The sequence below is a fragment of the Musca autumnalis genome, unplaced genomic scaffold (assembly GCF_047663935.1).
Source record: "Musca autumnalis isolate F117 unplaced genomic scaffold, ASM4766393v1 scaffold_4, whole genome shotgun sequence".
Classification (NCBI taxonomy): domain Eukaryota; kingdom Metazoa; phylum Arthropoda; class Insecta; order Diptera; family Muscidae; genus Musca; species Musca autumnalis.
In genome coordinates, this window is record NW_027411977.1 from 66,289,440 (window position 1) to 66,309,212 (window position 19,773).

A 19,773-nucleotide genomic window follows, 5' to 3' on the forward strand; every position below is an offset into this window, starting at 1 on the left:
GGGATGCTCTGTTCCAGAACTGCAAGAATCTACTAATTTTTACTATTTTTTCCGATAACATAAAGGATAAAATGTTATCGTAGTAAAAAATAGTAGCTTCTTGCAGGTACTGGAACATACCAGGAGTTTTCCTGACAATGTATTGTTTTGTTTTGAGCTGGGTAGCCGAGATTTTCTTTGAAGGCTGGGTATTTGCAGAAATCTTATATTCGTAATCTTTGGGATCAACTAGTACTACCTTTGGTAAAAAACCCGATTTTCGTGGGTGCCTCTAAACAACGCTTTTTCCTTGTTGCTGTTCTAGCAGTATAGAAACCTACCTAGAAGCATAGGTTTGATGTTGTGTTGGCAGCCGCTGACCGAAACACTTTCGGGTCAAGCCGGTGTAAAGTAACCCGCTGCCGTGGAATTGTTCGCTTTTACAAAAATGGAGTATGTAATTATCAATCTGTTTTATCACCTGGAATATCATTTTTTCCTTGTACCTTAATCCAAACAAAATAAAAAGAGTATATAAGTACCAAACTTGATTTGGGAGATATGTCGAGGCACCTGTTTACACATTTTTTATAAATATGCCTCATTTTTATTCGTTATGACTTAAGACACCACTTGTAGAGACGTTTTACATGACTGATATACTCAGGAAATGTCGCCAACATTACTGAGGGGCATTTTAATACCGTTGAAATTTTTTGATGTTGCCTGACCAGGGTAGCGAACCCACGACCTTCAGCGTGCAAGGCGGGTGTGCATACCATTGCACCAAGGTGGCACCCTACTTATGCAGCTCAAAATATTCATAAAATGTGATCAACTACAGTTTTACTGATGAACTTAATTACCAAATGCAAACCATTGCACCATGGAGCACCGAGTCTGATATAACACCATTGACTTCATTAGACTGTTGATTTGGCACATTAATTTTGTATCCTTTCTTGGTTAATACCGTCGTCTGGAATTGACCTATGTTATCGGCATCGCCGTCCAGTAGAGTTCTTATTACAGACCATTAGTTCGACAAAATATCTGTATCAGTTACCAGATTTTCTTGGTCACCTTTTCAAGAAATGTGTCTGCACCATAACCGACAGTCTGTCTGGTAAAGTAGGTATAGCGCAAGGCCTATAGAAGGTCGGCCATTCAGAGTTCTGTTAACAATTTTTGACAGATTTTATATTATTGTGATTTGAATTACTTTGTATTTTAAATCACAATAATATTTTTGACAACTAACATAACAATCAGGCGGGCTTAGCGTCCAACTGTATAAACTGTGGTATAGCGACTTCATTGTCAACCCCTCTAAATCTTGATGATTACCCTTGGTTTTTTTCTCAAATACGTTTGCAGAGTAACCGTTGTGGCACTAATGTTAAGCGGCTTTTACATCTAACATGTTTTGTAAAACATGCGTCATTTAAGTTGTCAATTTCATAGAATATCTGTCAAATAAATGACGTAAATTCCAAAACACCTGTTTTAAATGCAAGTGTAAAATATGTTTTATTCTATTTAAATTTTGCGCCACTTATTCATTTAATGCATTTATACAGGTTTAACTGTACACATTTTTTGGTTGTTGAGTATTTACAGTACCATTTTTTACAACTGTTATAGCTGTCAAAAATGGTAAATTGTTGTTTTCATTTGATGTAGTTTTATCTCTGGCAGACGCGCTTTTACTTTGACATACGCTCACACACACACAACACATATAAATATAGGATTGCGAAATGTTGTACTGTGTGCTTTGCATGGGGAAACAAAAACAAACCGTACAACAATGGTTTTTATTGGTAAAGACATTGAGCAGCAGCATTGAGAGCAGCAGACAGAAACAGAGAGTGAAAAAGAGGTAAATGAAGGAAAAGGAAAAAAGAATAATAAAAACACAAGATTGGTGAATAGAATGACACGAGGATTTTGAAGCACTCACTCTTATTTATATAGTGTAGTGAAAATATACATAAATAAGAACGTTTTCACACGATAAGGTTTGCCTGCTCAAAAATGCGTTGTCCGTTTTGGTTCTCATTCGTAAATTGTGTCAGTGTTGAAACAAAATGTGGAAGTAAGTGAACGAAAACGTACATAAAGTACCATACATACAACACTAGCATGTAAGATATTATCTACCTGTTTCATCATATTTTTTACAAATAAAGGTGTTCTTCAAAACATGACTTCTATGTACCTGTTAATAACAAAGGTATTTCCCTATTTCATAAAAATCTTTCTTGAAAAATTTACGCTGGTAACGCAGATATCATCTTACCTTCAGGTGGTAAGAATTATTACATTATTTTTTACATGTCATGCGCGCATGAGGCAACAATTTTAACAACGCATACATTTTACCCAATTTTATGGGATTCACAAGAATTACTTTGTTTAATTTTCATTATATTTGAAAACACACATAAACCTTTTTGGTACATTTATGTAAAACCGTACTTCTTTTTGTTCAAAAAGTACGCTTGTATAAAATGACTTCAAAAACGCAACACTAGATGTGAAAATTACGAATGAGAGTCAAAACGGAAACCACGTTTTTGAGCAGTCAAACCTTATCGTCTGAAAACGTTCTAAGTGAGCTCGTGAATTTTTCATAAAAAGGAAGGAAGCAGAAAATAGAAGCACAAGACATTTTTGTTCCCTAGAACTTACGTATGAAGAGTGCGTTGTTAGCTTTTTTTATGCATGAGTTTGTGCGTATGTACTCTGAAAGGGAAAAACGGAAAATTCACGAACCTCAAAAAAGTAGAGAAAAATTAAAATTGTTCAATGGATTTCGATTGCCCAAAAAGAAACCACAACAGACTTACTAAGCAAAAAATTCTTTAATTGTGAAACAACGACCAGCAAATATAACAAAATAAAACAAATTTCTTCATCCCTTGGGAGGGGTTGTAGTGTTGTGAAAAAATAAATTACAAATTAAAAAATTGTCTGCTTTTTTCACTTGGTCATAACAAAGTTGTTCTTCTGTTTACTCATCAACTACACAAGGCCCAGACCACCCACCACCACCACTACATAATTGACTTTTCCAATAATGAAAGTTTGGAGCGCCTTACTATTGGAAACTTTGCGTTGCATCGCATTGGACTATTTGGTTCTATGGCTGCTCTATCGTTTGATATTTAAACCAAGCTATAATGTCTTGAGAAGACTTTACTATTATTATCACAACAAATACAATAATTACGATGACTCTGATAATGAATTCTTCTGTTCTTCTTGTTCTGCTTCTTCCATCTATGAATGTGTGTGCCATACTACTAACAATACAACAACAGATGCCAATGGTAATAGCACTGTAAATGCAACGACGCCGGGCAAACGGAACCAACAGCAGCCGAATCCCAATGAGCTGCCTGCACCGAAACGCGTACTGTTTCCACGTGAAAATGTTCGCATTGGCTGGAAAGCAACTGGCCGTAAATGGGATGTCGGAGTGGGTATGATGAATGTGGGCAATACCTGTTACTTGAATTCCACACTGCAAGCCTTATTTCATGTACCATCCATGGCCAATTGGCTAATGTCGGATTCAGCCCATATGGAGAGATGTGAATCCAGCGATTCGGGCTGTATCATTTGTGCAATGGCAAAAACACTACAGGCATCACAGAACAGCCAATCGGCCATAAGACCGTATTTTGTCTACTCAAAACTAAAGTCTATATGTAAGCATTTGGTTATGGGTCGCCAGGAAGATGCCCATGAATTTTTACGTTATTTGGTTGAGGCCATGGAAAAATCCTATTTACAACGTTTCCGTAATTATAAGGAATTGGATCAGTACAGCAAAGAGACGACACCCTTAAATCAAATTCTCGGCGGTTACTTAAAAACGTCGGTGAAATGCTTGTCCTGCCAGCATGTATCAGTGACATTTCAACATTTTCAAGATCTGTTGCTCGACATACGTAAAGCCGATACAATCGATGAGGCATTGGAGGGATATTTTGCTCGAGAACGCTTGGAAGATATGGGCTACAAATGTGAAGCGTGCAAGAAGAAGGTAAATGAATTTCAAATGTAAATATGCTCGAAACACTAATAAAACTTTTTTTTCTCATCTGCCATTTAGGTTTCTGCAACAAAACAATTCTCTTTGGATCGTGCACCCATTGCCCTGTGCATTCAACTAAAGCGTTTCTCAATGCTTGGTACTAAAATCAACAAACAAATAACCATAAAACCCAGACTGGATCTTACAAAGTTTGCATCTCGCAAAATTCCTGGAGAACAATTGACTTATCGTCTAGTAGCAATGGTAACACATTTGGGTGCCTCACAACACTGTGGTCACTACACAGCTATTGGTCTAACTGAATCGGGAACATATTACAACTACGATGACAGTTATGTCCGCCCAATATCAATGCAAAATGTTTGCAACACAAATGCATATATAATATTCTATGAAATGGATACCCAACCACCACGACAGGTGACCAGCACACAAGTTAGTGGAGCTGTAGCACAGAGCACTGTGACCAATGCAAAAGAGTTACAGGCGACAAAGGTTAATGGTCATGTAAACTCCAGTCCACAACGTATAATAGGACCCCAGCTGCCACCTGGTTACAGTAATGGAAACATTTCATCTTCACCCTTGACTAATGGCGGGGGTAGCAAATTAACACTTAACCGCAATGCAACAACCCCCGTTAAAAGTACGACTGCATTAGATAGTAATAAAATTACGATACATTTTAAGAATAACAATGGCACAGCCGCATCAAGCACACCAGTAAAAACAAGTGTTGCTACATCGTCACTTACTAGTGCCTCGGCATCATCCTCCACCTCATCGACGTCAGTGGCAGCTTCTAATTCAGTTTTTGATAGTTTGAAAAATACCAGCAATACAAATGGTCTCCATGCTGTGGGGACCGGTAAATTTCAAGAATCTGCGAGCAAGAAGCATGCACTGGGTGGCTCAGCAACTAAAAGACAAATTAATAATGCTAAAAATGGTAACGAGAGTTCCTCCGATAACGACGATGACGAAAATGAGGTTGTAAGCTCATCAACATCAACACTGCCAAGTATGCCTAAATTGGGATCTGCCGAAGTAAATAGCAGCAACCCGAGCCCAAAGGCGACGCCCCTAACTAATGGTTTTGCCAAGAAATTACCTGCCCCCATTATAAAAAGTCTAGTTCCATATGGTTCCGAAACAGACGAAGAAACAGATGTGGCCACACCAACAACAACAAATGGAATGCTTTCGTCATCTTCATCTGGCGAAACAAAACGCTTAATATCGAATCCCTTAAAACGGCGCCAAAGTTCTTCATCGTGGTCCAATGCTGGATCATCTTCGTCTTCGGATAATGATGACGATGACAGAGACGCAGATTGTAAACCCACAACAGGCACTAAAATTAAAAAGGCTGCCTCGTCAACCACAGTAACAAGCGCTGCAGCAACAGACTCCTCTTCGTCCCATTACAATGGAAATAGTTCAAAGAAATCATCTGAAATTATAGATGACATTTTCAGTAGTAATAAACGTTCCACAACAGCAACTACAACCACAAGTTGTTTGTCACCACTCAAAAAGAAATCACAAAATCAACAATTCACCGTTACCTCTACAACGCCAACAAGCGAATCATTTTCATCTGCCTCAAATTCTGATTCCGAAGACGTTAAATCATCATTGAAACCACAATTCAAGAGATCAAAATCAACACCACCCTCTCCGCCAGTGGTGAAAACAAATTCCGGCATTTGGCAAGTTACTTCATTGCATCCCATTAGCGCCTGTGTTAGTCCCACAACAGAAAAATTGCCCAAAAATCCATTTGCTACAACAAAACCGTCGTCGTCAGTTGGTGATCTAAATAAACGTGTTAAAAAAGAAAATTCTGGTAAGCAGAACTTTGTGGGCAATGGTTATCAGAGAGAATCGGCAACAGATACAACTGTCTCTGAACTGTTGAAGCAATCACATCGTGGCTATGGAGCACCAGTCTTAACGTGGAATGGTCAACAAAGTGAAATAGAAAGAGAGGTAAGTGTTGCAAACTTGTAGTATGTTTATTTTATGGTTTTGTATTTACACGTTTTTTGAAAATCATTTTGAAAAAAATACAATTTTTTGGCAAGGTAGTTATTAGTTATTAAACTTTGTATTTTTAAGAAATTTTACATTTGGAAACATAACAAAACAAAATATTTTATGGGAATGCATATGTAAGACTGAAATGTGAGGCCAACTAGAATCTGTTATCGAAGAAGAACGGAAGATCGAATTCGGTATTCGCTAATTGTATCATAATATGGTCCCATAATCCAGAGGTATCTGAGTAGTTTCGGTGTGTTGGAACTTGCTTAATGGTAACCCGCGACCAGTTGTAATTAACCACTACTCTGAACATGGTTTGGTAAACATTAATTGTGTACCGGGTCATGCAGGGGTTAGGTCGTTTGAAAATATACACAGTAAATTTAGAGAACGCTAAATCTCTGAAAACAGTTAGGTGAAAGGGAAAATGCCGATATTCCAATGTCCCGGGCCACACGAGAGTGTTCTCATTGAAAAATTTCATGAAATTGTGCTTCGCTTCGAACTCGATCTAGGGACGCATAATTTAATGAATTTTTTTCAATGAAATCACTCTATTTATTTTATAAATGAGAACCTAACCCATAGGACCAAGAGCTTTTTTTAAAACTACAAAACATGTACTACTCAATAAGCTTAAATCAATCACTCTAGTGGGGACCGGGACTAACGATAGTAAAACAAAAAATCTACCTTTAAAGAATCTACCTAAAAGAAATTAGAAACTAACAGGCATTATTAAAGGACACTTTGGATACAAGCATTCACACGAAGTAGAACTTGCAGGTAATAGAGAGAGTATGCGGGTCATGTGGAAGAAACGACAAAACGTTAAACACTTTTTCTGTCACTGCTTAGCATTCACAAATATCAGTTCCTGATTTTGGGAAACGAAATTATAATATATATTAATCGCACTATAGCTTATAATAGAGCATATTGCGATTCCCCCGCCCGTTTTTATACAAGCCTAACATGGTTTTCAAACAAAGAAATGAATTACCATAAGTTTGAAAGCACCTTCTTCAAACCCATTCCTCTAATCAGTCTTACGTTTCCATTCGAAAAAAAGAAAAAAATAAATATTGGTCATTAAAACAAGTAAAAACAAAACAACAATAAATAGTTATCTATCTTGGTTACACAAACACACAAAACACATTTTTCATAAGTTAAACCCAAAAATGTTTAAAAAATTAAAAAGTTGTATATAAGTGTCGTCTTCTATCAAAAGTTTTCAAACAAAATGAGGAAATTCTCACAAACAATCTAAAAGTCTATATTATCAAAATTATCTACTAATACTGCATATTTTGGTATTTGAATGGTTCACATTACATATAGAAATAATCAAGAAATTAAAACAAAGAAAATTGCAACAATAAGCGAAAAATGGAATTGTGTACTGTTCCTCCTAATAGGCCAAGTTAATTACTTGAAAAAGAACATTGAACAAAGTGTAATTTTTCTTTGCAAAAGACTTTGAGTGTAAATATTGCAAAATATGTAACTTACAATTTATTGATATTAACACGAATATATTTTTTTTTTCCAAGGGTTCAATGCCTTATTGGGAGGCTGTGATGCGTGTCCAAAACAAGTTTCAAGAATGGAATATTTAATTAGAATGAATTGTAAAATATATTTTGTTACAAAATGTATGTAAAATATTCAATTCCAAAAATGTGCCCAATCTTTTGAAGGTTTGACAATTGCTGGATGGATATTTCGCTAGTGTGCAATTTATATACTGATGTAACACCTGAACGCGAACATTGTACATATTGCTATATTTTTTAAATCAAGAACAATTTTACCCTAGTTATTTACTTAAGCTAGGGTCACATTAGGCAAATATTTGCTCCAGCGACAGGGAGTGTGTGTTCACTGCGAGCAAGTGAGCATACATTTCAATGCATTATATACGCTCATTTGCTCTCAGATAGTGCACACTGCCGGTCGCTAGAGCAAATATTTGCCTAATGTGACCCTAGCTTTACTGAGTAACCTGTACTGGTTTGTATAAAGAAGACCTCTTTAGGAAGTCCTCTATCTAGAAAAGACTTCTTTAGGTGATCTATAGATAGGGTATCTTCCATAAAAGATCCTTTATTTGGTTTTCTATATAAACCCTTTTAGGAGGATTTATATGAAAAGAAGAAGATCTTCGAAGCATAGAAGGTCATTTAAGAGGCATTTAAAGGATTCCTTTATGATGAATTATATCCGTTGAAAAGTTCCTTAGGGGGTCGTCTATTATTAGAAAAATCTAGGGTCTTCTCCTTACAGAAGTTAGCATTTTTTTCTAAAAACACCTCTTTGTTTGTGTGGTCTTCATCTATGCTGATTTCTTAATATTCTTCTGTCTACACACCCCAAACTAAAAAGTAAACGGGGTTGGATTAAACATCCTCATGAACATGGTCCACTGTTGTCGTAAGGAGCAGAGCTCCGATTTGCTCGTTTTTACTCGCGAGTGAAAAGTACCTGCGAGTGGGAGTACTCGAAGAGTGTGGGCAAAATGTCCGATTTGCTCGTTTTTACTCGCGAGTGAAAAGTACCTGCGAGTGGGAGTAATCGAAGAGTTTACTCCCCACTCTTTTGTTTTATTTGGGAGCACTCGCGAGTACTCGGGGTTTAAAAATAAGAGTGGGAGTGAGAATGCTCGAAATAGAGTACGAGTTTACTCGAAGAGTAAATCGGAGTAAAAATGAATTGATAGGTATATTTCTACCCTCAGCATTTATGCTAACGAGGGTATATACACTTCCATACGGACAAAACGTGCCTCATCGAAATAATGGTTTCAGACCCCAAGTATGTTTGGACGAAATGTGTTTTAGAAAATTTGGAGTCGATTTAGCAATGTCCGTCCGTCTGTCTGGCTGGTGCGCACGATAACTCTGGAACGGATGAACCGATTTGGTCCAAAATGTGGCATTCGCAATATTTTGTCCAAACTTAGTTTAAGTTCGAAGATGGGTTATATCGGTCCACTCCCTCCGGTACCTCCCCCACAAAAGTTCGAAAATGTTCGGAAAATTTGTGCGCACGATACGAAGGTACAAGTTTCCTCTTGAAGGGAGTAACCGGTTTGGTCCATACTTTGCACATTATGAAATTTCTACCAGACTTAGATGAGGTTCCAATATGGACTCAATCGGTAATCTCCTTCGAGTACCTCCCACACAAAATTTCGGAAAAGTTCAGTTTAGGACCTGCTCTCGAATCGCCTTGGTTTTTGTTGTAACATCTTGTATTCACTGTCCCCTATACGAAGGTACGAGTTTCCTCAGGGACAAGTCCATACTTCCTGAGAAAATAGCCTGAAAGTTGAAAAACAAACCCTATGACACCATGTTTATGGGTGAAAGCGCAAGATAATTCTCGAACGGATATGCAAATTACGTCCAAAATTTGGCCTTCGTAATATTGTTTCCAAACTAAGTTTAAATTTGTAGATAAGCCATATCGGTCCACTCCTTCAGGTACCTACCCCACAAAAGTTCAAAAATGTTCGGAAAAATTGTGCGCACGACAACTCTTGATGGGAGTGACCGATTTGGTCCATACTTTACACATTCTCATAATATCTACCAGATATAGATCAGGTTCGAATATGGACTATATTTGTCCACTCCATCCGGTACCTCCCACACAAAATTTCGGATAAGTTCACTTTAAGACCTGCTATTGAATCACTTTGATTTTTGTTAAAGCAACTTACATTCGCTGCTTCAACTACGATGGTAAAAGATGTTTCAGGGGCAAGTCCATACTTCTTGAGAAAACAGTCCGAAGGGTGTAAAAATCCCCTATGGCACCCCCATGGTCTATGTCGGCCCATTCCTTTAAGTACCTTTTCCGAAAAATTGTTTAACTATAATCCTAATCAAAATTTTTGTCTGTTCATACAACCAAAATTTTGAAACCCCTAAATACATAAGTTTTTTGTAAAAAAAGTGTTTCAATTTACACAGGCTGAGGGGTATATATCTGTCGGCAAAGCCGACTGAGACTTTTTTACTTGTTTTGGAAAAAAATTTTTGTATAGTGTTGGTGGGAAGTTTGTGGAGTATGCCCCTCCCCCCTAAAAAATCGCCCACTCAACTTGCCCCCACCCGCTTCAAAATTTAGTACAGAAGTTTTTATTACTTGCAGGATGGTTTGTATTGAAAATGGGATATATCGGTCCACGTTTTGATATAGCCCCCATAGAACGGTACCTCCCGATTTTCGGTATTTTGAAGGTTTTAGCTTCATTATCCTACCAAAATGGCTGAAATTTGGTACGTAGTCTACGTTGGTGGTATAAAACTTTCCACCAGAACTTTGTCGGTATAGGTCCACGCCTTCATATAGCCCCCATGGAAAGGTACCTCCCGATTTTTCGTATTTTGAAGGTTGTGTCTTCAATATTCCACCAAAATGGCTGAAATTCGGTATTTAGTCTTCAATGTGATATTAAACTATTCGCCAGAAATATGTCTGTACAGGTGCACGCTATCATATTGCCCCATTTCTGACTAAAATTCGTCGTCCACGTTTCGATATAGCCCCCATAGAACGGTACCTCTCGATTTTCGTAATACTGAAGATTGTGACGTCAATATCCAACCGAGATGGCTGAAATTCGTTATTTCGTCTTCTAAGAGTTATAAAATATTCCAGAAGAGTATTATCAGTATAGGTCCACCTCTTCATATATCCCCATAGAAGCGTACTTCTTGATTTTCGGTATTTTTTAAGTTTTAGCCACAATCTCTTACCGAAATATAGAAAATTTGGCTTCTTTGAGCCTAAAAACTTTCCGTCCGAAATATAGATCGACGCTTTGAAATAGCCCCCATAGAATGGTGCCTCACATTGTTTTACCGAAATTGCTGAAATTTAGTATTAAGTCTTCTTCATAAACGAAAGGAAACTAATTATTCCATTTTACTTCAATACAACTTGTGGTGGAGGGTATAACAAGTTCGGCCCGGCCGAACTTAACGCCGTTCTTACTTGTTTGATTTAATTTTTATTCGATCTGATCGCCGTTGTCGAATCTGTTCATGATACCTTTAGGTCCACTGCTCCGTTCGTTTTTTTAAGACTCAGACTTATGGTGAGGGGATATATAGCTATCAGAAAAACCGGTTAATTCCTTTATACTTGTTTTTCAACATTTTCAAATCCAGATCATTTAAGACTACTAACCCCTCAGACTTTGTAGTATTAAATTAACAATAGATTCTAAAAAATAGAAAATCGTATTTTTCATTGAGCACTCTCTCCTTTAATAAATAAAAAGCAATTCCAAATTGAAATAAATTTTGCAATTTTCTTTAGTTTTTATTTTATTTTTTTTTCTGCATATGCAAATAATGCACGATATTATTTTCTTGTCTTTTTGGTGTATTTTTATTATTTGGTATATACAATTTTTTAGTTTTTTCTCTCTCTCTCTCTTATACTTCATCTGTTATTTGTCTCAGTTTTTTTTTCTTTTTGTATTTATTATTTTTTAACTTTAAATACAAAACATGCAAAATACCAAGTAAATAAAATTACAAAACAAGAAATTAGCATCATTATCCTATTTTCCACTTCCCTTCAATTTAGAATTATTATTTGTTTGATGAGAAACGGATAGAAGACGACAACAACAGCATAAAAAGCAACCACAACAACAAAAGCGATGCGATAGATGATTGCAAACTCAATAATGATTTTGAAGTGGAAGATTTCGGCTACTCTGATGAGTTTGTTGAGAATCGGATAGAAGAAGATAACAACAACAGAAACATCAATTACAACAACAAGATAAGCGATGGCATAGATGATTTTGAAGTGCCAGCACTTAGCGACAATGATGATGGAGATGGTGGTCCAGCTTTTTTTCTCGATCAAGATCATGATCCAATAAATGTCAACAATTTTGTTTTTAATGATTATTACAAAGATCCCTCTAGTATGCCGTTAGAAGAGGAAGAGGAGAATTGGGACAGTCACAGTGACAACGTTGACATTCAGAGCACAACAACCACAACGACTTCATTATTAAAGCCACAGCCTCTGCATCTAAATATAAACAATAACAACCTCTGTCTACCTCTGCCAGAAAATTGTACAAATTTGAAAGAGGGTGAAAGCAGTAACAACAACAATCAAAATGAAATATTAACAGCGACTACATCATCAGGGGAAGCTACAACAACGGAGGAGCAAAATAACATTGATTCATGTAGTTCTGCAACAACTGCCACCACAGTTATAAATACCTATTGTTTGTCGCCAAATTCTACAGATAATGAACCCACAACACCCACGCTCGCCACCACCATCAATGACATAATATTCCAGTTTTCAGAGGATTCGTCGTTGGATAATCTATAACAGGAAGAATATACGAAACACATGTGTTTCCTAATGATTTTATGATGGTGCTTCTATGTTGTACACTTTGAAAACAAATTAAGAAGGCTCCAGAGGCCAGAGATTAGTAATCATCAGCCCTCTTACTACACCTGTGTTTTGTTCTTATTTGTAAGTTTTTATATTCAATCAAAAAAACAAAAACTTTCAAAATAATTATACTTGTTAAGAATTGTTATTTGATTTATTTTTTTTTTCTTCTTTTTCAAACAAGCAATTAGAATAAAAAAATCGATTTGTTTTGTTTTAACTATTTTTGTTGTACATACATATTTATTATACTTACTCGTACATACAAATAATGCTAATGCGTGTTGTTAAAAAATTCAAATTAAAATACAAAATACGCACTACAAGTGTTTCGAAATTATTTGAACAAAATGAAAATTCCGTTTTTTACAATCTTAATTGTGTACAAAAACACATTTGTATTAGATTTATTATTATTTTTTTTAATTTTCTTTTTCATTTGACTGTTGTTGTCTCCAGCCATAGCTAAAACGCAGCAGTAGCATTCCAATTGTCTTAACATGATAAAAAAAATATTTAAATAAATTCGTCTTCGTATTATGGAGATCTGTGATGCACACCATGGTCGACTTCCGTATTGTCAGCTGCTTTGTATTCATGCATGAAACTAGGGGTTCTTAAATCGAGTTCCATACTAGAGTAATTTTATAACATTTCAGTAGTGGGGAAATCGATTTAAGAACCCCTATTTCCATGCACGAATACAAAGCAACTGACAATACGGAAGTCCAACCATATTTTTATTCTCATTAATGTCTACACCTCAATGGTAGACAAACACACAACAGGCAAAAACAGTAGCTTCTCCCCTTTTTAAAGTGGACTTTTGGTTTATTCTAATTTAATTTATTTTAGTTATATATATTCTTTTAATTTTAGGCTTTTAGTATATTTAATCATAATATTTGTATATTGACTATACTTTAAAGAATTTAGTGACATAGATATATTGTACATGAATAATGAAATTATATATAACAACAATAAATAAAGTTGTGAATGTAATTTATGTGTAAATAATAAACAAATTGTTTCGAACTATTTAGCGCGTAACCATTATTAGATAGTAGCTATTAAGTTTGGCATGAGTTTTGTGGCTGGATCTGGATTTTTTTTTTTTTAAATTTTATAGATCGCGAAATGATTATTAGCCCAATTATAAAAAGGTTTCCAGAACAGGTGTTATTTGAGTATTCAAAGAAAAATGTAATTTTTGAGATAACAAAGATGAAGGTATGCCGTTAAAAATGAAAAACATTATCAGCCAAATGTCCACCATGAACACGCTAACCATAACCAAATCGCTTAATGGTCGCCTTATGTCCTCGATAGCCGATAGCTGGGCTGTTGGTGTAGACAATTTTTCATGTGGGCGCAAAGGAAGAAGTCGCAATGGGTTATTCTGAACGAAAATTCGCCGTGAGTTTTTTCACTTTCTCCCTTAAGTTGAAACGGAGGAAAGACAAAATTCATTCAGAATAACTCTCAATATCTCGGTTTCCGATCCGGAAACTTAAAATAGCAATGCACAGTGGTCAAATCTCCGAAAAACCTGGCCAAAAATCGAAAACAAAAAAATATACGTTCCTTGTTTAGTAAGTGGGTATAAAAGCAGGTAAAAGTGACCCTATTTAGAAAAACAATTTTTTCTCAATATAATATAAGTTCTTTATTAAAATATTATAATATCCAAAATAAACGACAGTTTTTAAACATTTTTTGGTGTAACTATAATGAAAGGTTTGTGAAACGAATTTAAAAAGTTCAGTGTTGCCAATAAAGTACGCGTTTTTTATACCCTACACCACACATAATACCCCTTATGTCTTTGTGCATTTGTATGTAACATACAAAAGGAAACGATATAGACCCACAGTTCCTTTTTGGGATATACATATAATCACTTTCTGAGTCGATTTATGCGTGTCCGTCTGTCCATGTATTTTTGTTCGCAACATACAGGTCGCATTTTTTGTCCGATTCAGCTGAAAATTGGGGACTACAACTTTTTTAGCCATAGGAAGAACGCTATTGCTTTTGGTGAAAATCGGTTCAGATTTGGATATAGCTCCCATATATATTTTCGCCCGATTTCACGTATTTGCTGCACCAAACGCGCTATATACGTCCGATCTTGATGAAATTTGGAATGTTTGACTGAATTCGGTCTAGAAATAAGTGTGCCAAATTATATCGAAATCGGTTCCGATTTGGATATAGCTCCCATATATATTTTCGGCCGATTTCACGTATTTTCTGTACCAAACACGATATATATTTCCGATTTCAATGATATTTGGAATGTGTGACTGAATTCGGTCTGGAAATAAATGTGCCAAATTACATAGAAATCGGTTCAGATTTGGATATAGCTCCCATATATATTTTCGGCCGATTTCACGTATTTTCTGTACCAAACACGCTATATATTTCCGATTTCGATGAAATTTGGAATGTGTGACCGAATTCAGTCTAGAAATAAATGTGCCAAATTATATCGAAATCGGTTCAGATTTGGATATAGCTCCCATATATATTGTTACGAAATTAAGTTTCAATCCCTTGTTCGGCACATCAAAGTGTGCCTATTTTTTATTGTTTTGTCTACATTGAAAATAAATACTCATTATTATAATTTTCTTCAAACTATTTGGACGCTTTTTATTTTTGCAATCAATAAGAACCCGGTTTATTGAAAGGAAATAATAAACCAACGTTTTTAAAGGGTAAAAACGTAACAATTGGTGTCAGAAGTGAAATTGCATGCAAAAAGCCATGAAGTTTGATGATCTGAAAGTGGACCAACTCAAGAAAGAATTGGGTAAACTGGAGTTGTCGACCACAGGCAATAAAGCAGAATTACAAAAGAGGTTGATAGATGAATTCCAGCGTCGCGGAATCGAGATCGGTACGTATGAATTTGAAGATAAAGAAGAAGTTGAAGTAAATACTCGTGCAACTGCGAGCACCATGGATTTAAGCACAATGTTTGCCGCTATGATGGAAAAATTCCAAGAAGCACAAGCCAACAACGAGAGGCTGTTAGCTGAAGTTAAGGCTGAAGTTCAGGAAAGTTCTAAAATCAACAACGAGAAATTGTTAGCTAAAGTTGAAGAAAGTTCTAGAGCCACAAACGAGAAACTTCAAGAAATTTCGGAAGTTATGAACGGCAGAGTGGATAACCTTGAAATACAAGTCAGCAAATTTGACGAAAAGCTTTCCAAGATGGAGTGTGACGTTGATGGCAAATTGCACGATATGGAAACAAAGATTAAAAACTTTCAATGCCAAGATGGACCAGTGCGAATTATTCCAGAAACCTCTAGCATAATAAAGGCCCCTTGTTTTGATGGCACCACTCCGTTCAATGTGTTTAAATTCCAGTTTGATTCAGTTGCTGTAAGGAACAAGTGGAGCAACGAGGACAAAGCTTTAGAGTTGATCTTGGCCTTGAAAGGAAACGCAGCAGTAGTTCTTGAAAGCGTACCAATACGCAACAGAAATAGTTATGATGATATAATGGATGCACTAAAACGCAAGTATGGTGCCGAACATAAGAAGGAAATATACCGAATGGAATTGCGCGGTAGAGTGCAAAAAGGCAATGAGAGCCTACAGGACTTTGCGATGGGTGTTGAACGTTTGGTACAGTTGACTTATCCTGGAGAAAATCATCCTCTTTTGGATCAATTCAAGATCGAGGCATTTGTGAATGGCATTCGTGATCCTGAAGTCAAACATGCGGTGTGTGCTACACGAAAGGCATCATTTGAAGAAACCGTCTCATTCGCACTTGCACAGGAGACGGCAAAAATAATTTCTAAACCACAGTTATGCAAGCTGCGAAACGTCGAAGTTATAACTGAAAATGAGAGAAGTATGGTGAATGACATAAAAGAGGCTGTTATTCAGGCAATAAATGAACAGCAGAGCAAAACTAAAGTAACGTGTTATAACTGCGGTAAATCCGGCCATATTCAACGAAACTGCAAAGCGCCGAGAAAACAAACCAGATCTGTTTCGCCAACAGGAAACAACCGACAGGTAAATAACCAATTCTCACAAGAGTTACCTTTAAACTAAGAAGAGCTAGCACCACGGGGCAGGAGCTGGCTCCCACATCTGAAGGCCCCACAATCTCCATATCAGTAATACAGCAGAAAAACAACAATCTTACTGCTTGTGGGTACATTGATGGACGAAAGCACATTTTTACAATAGATACGGGAGCCTCGCAGTCTATCATCAGACCTGATTTAGTAACTAAAACAATTGAACCATTGTGCAGGGTAAGTCTACGCACGGCTACAGGAGAGTCTGCCACTGTCTATGGTAAGATAAATGTGAAATTAACCATTGCCAACATTAGCGTCAATCATGTATTTATTGTTGCCGACATTTTGGATGAAGTTATCATTGGGGCAGATTTCATGATTGGCCACGGCATCAATCTTTATATGGGACAAAAAGTAATGATTTGGCGAAATGTTGAAATACCCCTTGACGTCGGATATGAAAGTAAGGCTCAAGTAAAAAGGTTAGTTACCACCGAGTATCGGAGATTACCACCACATTCTGAAACTGTAGTATGGGCCCGTGTGGAGGGAGATTGTGAGGACAACAGTTTGTGGGTGGTAGAACCATTAGAAATAAAAAGTGATCTTATAACAGCAAAAGCTCTCGTTAAACCCTGTAATGACAAAATGGTTCCTGTAAGAGTGCTCAACTTATCCAGTTACAAAAAAGTCGTCAGGCCGAATTCCAAAATAGGTGAATGTGCTTCAGTAGGCGCGGTAATCAATTGTGAGGAAAAGCCGGAATTTGCAAATAAATCCAATAAACAACAGGAGTTACCAGCGGAATATGTATCGAAATGGGTAGAAGAGCTAGCGCCGCCAGATAAAAATAAGGCCAAACAACTTCTAAGAAAACATGCTTCCGCTTTCGCCGTAAACGATCAAAGCCAGGGTAGAACGGCAATTGTGAAACACAAAATAGATACTGGCGAAGCAAGACCAATAAAACAGGCGCCCAGAAGTATTCCTCTAGCAAAGCGAAGCGAAGTGAAGGAGCTGGTAAATAAAATGGAGAAAAACGGAGTAATTGAACCATCCTCAAGTCCTTGGAGTTCGCCTGTGGTTTTGGTTAAAAAGAAAGACGGCAGCACTAGATTCTGCGTCGATTATAGGAAGCTGAATGAGGTCACAAAGAAGGACAGCTACCCGTTACCTAGAATTGATGATACTCTGGATACGCTGGCAAGAACAAAATGGTTCTCTACATTGGATTTGCAAAGTGGATATTGGCAAGTTGAAATTTCGGACAAGGACAAAGAGAAAACTGCATTTTGTGCTGGTGATGGATTATGGCAGTTTAATGTTATGCCATTTGGACTTTCTAATGCTCCAGCCACGTTCGAGCGTTTGATGGAACATGTGCTAAAAGGCCTTCACGGGAAGACGTGCTTGGTGTACCTCGATGACATAATTGTCATGGGACAGACTTTTGATGAACACCTGAAAAATTTGGAAGAAGTCTTTAAACGCATTTCAGCAGCTGGCCTCAAACTTAATCACCCTTATTACGGTTGGCGTTGTCGTATCCAAAATTGCAAGCTGACGTGTCGTAACGTCTAATTGGTATTATGTATGTTTTTGAACAAAAAAGCAAAAATTTCAATTTTTAAAGAATTCTTTTTGTAACAAACATAATTAGAATTATTAGTAGATCATTTTTAAACTTTTAATTCAGAAGAAAAACTAACCCTATAGTTTTTACAATCAAAATAAGTGTTTGGCGTAGACGTTTTTGTGGTGGTTGGCGTAGTCGTTGTCGTAGGGATATTTTTTGGTACCACGTAACATTTACGACAACGACAATTTTTTTCTCATACAAAATTTAAAAAATATATATTTTTTAATTGTAAAACTATTTGTTTGAAATCATCTTTTGAGCAAGAACTAAGAAATTTACATTGCATCAATCGTTATATGAGGACTCTAACAGATTTTCAATAGAAAGTTTGTCATCTGATAAAGACACGAAATTTATCTTATGCAAATGAATCAAAGTAGTAATATTTGTATTTATTATAGTTATTTTCCAATATATTTTAATAATCATTGCCAAAAAATTCTTTTGAAATTAATTTGTTTTTATTTTTATATGCTGTCGTTTACAAAATCGGTCACGACTCTTTCCTCGTATTTCAACGCCATACGTAATACCAATTTGTCGTGTTACGTCATACGTAATACCGATTTGTCGTATCAAAAAAAATAAATGTTGTATTTAAACCAAGAAATGCGTTCTGGGAATTACAAATGTATTTCTTTCGATTTTTTAAGGATATAAAATGCTATTAAAGACAAAAAATGTCGTTGTATATAATTTTTCATCATATAAAAATGTATCTTACGACTACGCCAACGTCTACGCCTACGACAACGTCTACGTCACTTGAACGTCTACGACTACGCCAACCGTAATAAGGGTGAATGTAAAGAAGTGCGCATTGTTCCAGAGAGAAGTTAAGTACTTGGGGCATCGCGTGTCATCGGACGGCATATCAACAGATGAAGACAAAATAACTGCTGTAAAGAACTGGCCACGACCGAAAAATCTTCGTGAATTGCGCAGTTTTCTTGGCCTTTGTACTTATTACAGACGTTTTGTTCCGAATTTTGCCAGTGTGGCAGCCAGCCTACACGAGTTGACTAAGAAGTCGCGACAGTTCCAGTGGACTGAATCTCAAGAACTAGCATTCCAGAAGCTAAAAGAACTTCTATGTACAGCACCAATCTTGGCCTACCCCATACCTGGAGAGAAGTTTGTGGTGGACAGTGACGCGAGCGGATACGGAATAGGCGGTGTGCTTTCCCAAGTGGTCGATGGTACAGAAAAAGTTATTGGGTACTTCAGCCGAGTGCTTTCAAGGGCTGAAAGAAACTACTGTGTAACACGTCGTGAACTCCTAGCGGTAGTCGAGAGTGTGAAGCACTACCACAAGTACCTTTATGGACAGCGATTCCAACTGAGAACCGATCATTCTGCCCTGAGGTGGCTGCTGCAGTTCAAGGAACCTGAAGGGCAATTGGCTCGCTGGATTGAACGGCTTCAGGCTTATGATTTTAGCATAGATCACAGGAAAGGCGGTAAACATGGCAATGCAGATGCGCTCTCAAGACGCCCATGCAACACAGAATGTAAGCATTGCACAAAAGCCGAGGTAA

General features: G+C 36.8%; 1 protein-coding gene across 6 annotated transcripts in view; it reads left to right on the top strand.

Moving 5' to 3' along the window:
• Nucleotides 1–19,773, top strand: part of scny (ubiquitin specific peptidase 36) — a 34,608-nt gene that overhangs the window by 6,130 nt on the left and 8,705 nt on the right. For 2 of the 6 annotated variants that reach the window (XM_073981086.1, XM_073981087.1), the window contains exons 2-4: nt 3,306–4,033; nt 4,103–6,037; nt 11,699–12,622. In XM_073981086.1, coding sequence (XP_073837187.1) covers nt 3,306–4,033; nt 4,103–6,037; nt 11,699–12,472 — 3,437 coding nt within the window. In that variant the 3' untranslated portion in view covers nt 12,473–12,622. Of the gene's footprint in view, nt 1–1,715; nt 1,862–3,305; nt 4,034–4,102; nt 6,038–11,698; nt 12,623–19,773 lie in introns of those variants that run through there. The other 4 variants (XM_073981089.1, XM_073981088.1, XM_073981090.1 and 1 more) reach the window with 3 other exon arrangements.